Source organism: Manacus vitellinus, unplaced genomic scaffold (assembly GCF_001715985.3).
Source record: "Manacus vitellinus isolate BGI_N305 unplaced genomic scaffold, ASM171598v3 scaffold_47_pilon, whole genome shotgun sequence".
Classification (NCBI taxonomy): Eukaryota; Metazoa; Chordata; class Aves; order Passeriformes; family Pipridae; genus Manacus; species Manacus vitellinus.
In genome coordinates this window covers 5,268,675-5,271,347 of record NW_021940585.1, presented here as the reverse complement: position 1 = coordinate 5,271,347, position 2,673 = coordinate 5,268,675, and the positions used below count along the sequence as shown (strand labels likewise).

Genomic DNA, 2,673 nt, shown 5'->3' with positions numbered 1-2,673 from the left:
CCCTGCACACACCAAATCCGTCACCCACAGTTTATTTAGGGCCAGACCAGGGGCTGTGGCTATTTCTGACCCCTTCCCAGCTGGGAGTCCCCCTGGCTCTCACTGCAATTGCCAGGGGGGTTTTGGGGTCCCACTGTGCTGAAAATGGGGTTTCCCCACAGCTGAAACACCCTGCTGCCAGAGCACCCAGGGCTGCTTCTAAGGGACAATAAAACAAGCAGCGGGTTTGGCACTGCTGGTGCTGGGAGATTTCACTTGCTGTGGGGATCCAGAGCCTTTGGGAACATGTGCCCAGGGTTCTTCTGGTGCCCTGACTCCTCTGGTGGGTCCTTTCCCTCCACCCTGTAGCCAGGAGCCTGCCCTAATGACACAGTGCCAGGAGCTGACGTGGCTGTGGCAAAGCCTGGTACTGGGCTTGGGGTGTTTCTGCTGCTAATCCGGTTGCTCTCTCCCCTCCCAGCTGCAGGAATACTACAAGAAGCAACAGGAGCAGCTTCACCTGCAGCTATTGACACAGCAGCAAGCTGGAAAGCAGCAACCCAAAGAGGTGAGCTCACGTGGAGGGCGCTGGGCCATCAGATCTGGCGGCAAATTAAAGGAGGACCGGAGCACAACAAGGTGTGCAGGAACCCCAGCACCCCGGGCAGCTGGGAGCCAGCAGGGATGGGGCACGGGGGCATCCTGCTCTGGGGGGTGTTGGATGGCCAGTCCAGGTGCTGGGAGTTGTTGTTCTTCCTCCTCCTGCCTGTGATCTGGCACATGCACTGAGCTGCATTGTTCTCAGCAGCGTGTCCAGGGGCTGTGGGGTGTGTGGGGAGCAGTGAGGTCAGGGCTGTGGGGCTGCTGGACCCTCCCCAGGGGCAGGGGCAGGTCACTGCCCCCAGCACAGAGCAAGGCTCCCCAGTTCCCCCTGGGGTGGGGGCAGAGCAGGCTCAGCTCAGCCCTTGCCTGGCACAGCTCGAGTTGGGCAGCCCAGTCTTGGCTGAGCTGGCACAGCAGCACCCTGGCAAGTAGGCAGGGCTGGTCAGATGGGAACTCAAAGCAGGGCTTTTCCTGCCAGGAAGGGCGGTTTTCCAGAACCCCAGCACTGTGTGGAGTAGCAGTGATGCCAGCAAAGGGCTTTTCCAACGGGAGACACTCAGCCAGGGGATGCTCTCAGCCCCTGCTGGCACCGTGTTGGCAGCAGTGGGCCCTGTCTGGGGAGGTGGGTGCCTGGTGGAGAAGCATTTCATGCCCGTGTGATTCCATCAGTGTTGTATAACTCCCTTTACACAACAGTTTTTGCTGTCCTTTCCCACAGTGATGCCCTGCCTGGTGTTGTGGCTGTATTTTGGGGATGTGCCAGTCACACAGGGGACCAGGGTGGCTGGAGTGGCTCAGGGTCGGGTTGGCTCCTACTCCAGTCTCTGCAGACTGACCTGGGCTTTCACTGCGGGGTGGTGGCGTATTTACGGGGTCAGGTTTATCAGAGCCATCTGCAGGAGCTGGAGTGGCTGCTGGTGCTCCAGGAACGGGGGAGGCATAAATCTGAGCTTCCTCAAGGACTTTCCCCTTGGCCGTGGCGATGTTCTGTTGCAGCTCTGAGCGGGGATATAATTAAGCTCTAACAAAGCACTTGCTTAGCGGGCTCCGGCTTAAAAAGCGCGTGTTAACTTTTAATTAAATGGTACAGAGGAAATGGGAAATTCATCCACTAAGAAAGAGAGGCTGGTGGGGGGGGAAGGGGCATCAAATGCTGCTGGAGGGGTGTGTATCTGGCTCCTGGCAGCATCATGGCTAGGAAAAGCACCGAGGGGGTCCCAGCAAGTGGATGTCAGTGTTTCCCCTCCCCAGACCCCCCAGACGGGCTTTGTGGGGTTGGGTTCACCCCAAGAACGTGGGCAGCTGCTGTTCCTAAAGCCCGTGCTCTGCTTTGCCTGCCGTGGCTGCCCCGGTGGCACAGGGAATAGCTGGCGTGTCTGGGATGCCGCCGCAGAGCCGCTCCTGGCCGGCGTCGGCTCCTTCCTGGAAACCCGCGGCCGTATTTCATTACAGCCCCGCTGCGAGGTTTGGAAACCCAGCGCCTCCTGCTTCCCCTCTGCCCCATTCCCGGGGCTCCTCTCGCTGTAACTGTGAGCCAGCGGCTCGGCCAGGGAGCAGCAGCCGGGAAGGTGCCGGGAGCAGGGAGCAGCATCTCCTGGAGGAGCAGCATCTCCTGGAGGAGCAGCATCTCCTGGAGGAGCAGCATCTCCTGGAGGAGCAGCTCAGATCTCCTCGGGAGCAGCACAGCTGGGGGTCCCCCAGCAGGGAAGGGGAAGGGGAGAACAGGAAAGGAGGATGGGAACGTGTCGGAAGCGCCTGTTAGCAGCATCCCGTCCTGGGGGGTGCTGTGTGTCTCTGGGCTGGGGGGAGCTGTGCCACAGTGGGGGCGTGAGGAAGGGGCCAAGCAAGGCAGCTGATCCGTGAATCCATGAATCCCACTGGGCTGGGGCTGAGCTGTAGCACATCCCAGTCCTCCTGGAGCATTTTCCTGTGCTAGGGTGTGATGGTGAACCCCCACCCCCAGCGGCATCCTGGGTGTGGGGGGAACAAGGAGCTGTGGTGCAGGGCTGGGAAGCTCCAGGCAGCCCCTCACCCTCATATCCTGCTCTTCCCTTAACACTTGGCTTCTCCAAGCCCAGTGCTGCAAGGGGC

General features: G+C 60.5%; 1 protein-coding gene across 1 annotated transcript in view; it reads left to right on the top strand.

Annotated features, from left to right (window-relative positions):
- The window catches only part of FOXP4 (forkhead box P4), a 34,494-nt gene that overhangs the window by 16,676 nt on the left and 15,145 nt on the right, over positions 1-2,673 (top strand). The window contains exon 4 of the mRNA XM_029962508.1: positions 461-618. Within this exon, the coding sequence (XP_029818368.1) occupies positions 461-618 (158 nt within the window). The remainder of the gene's footprint in view (positions 1-460; positions 619-2,673) is intronic.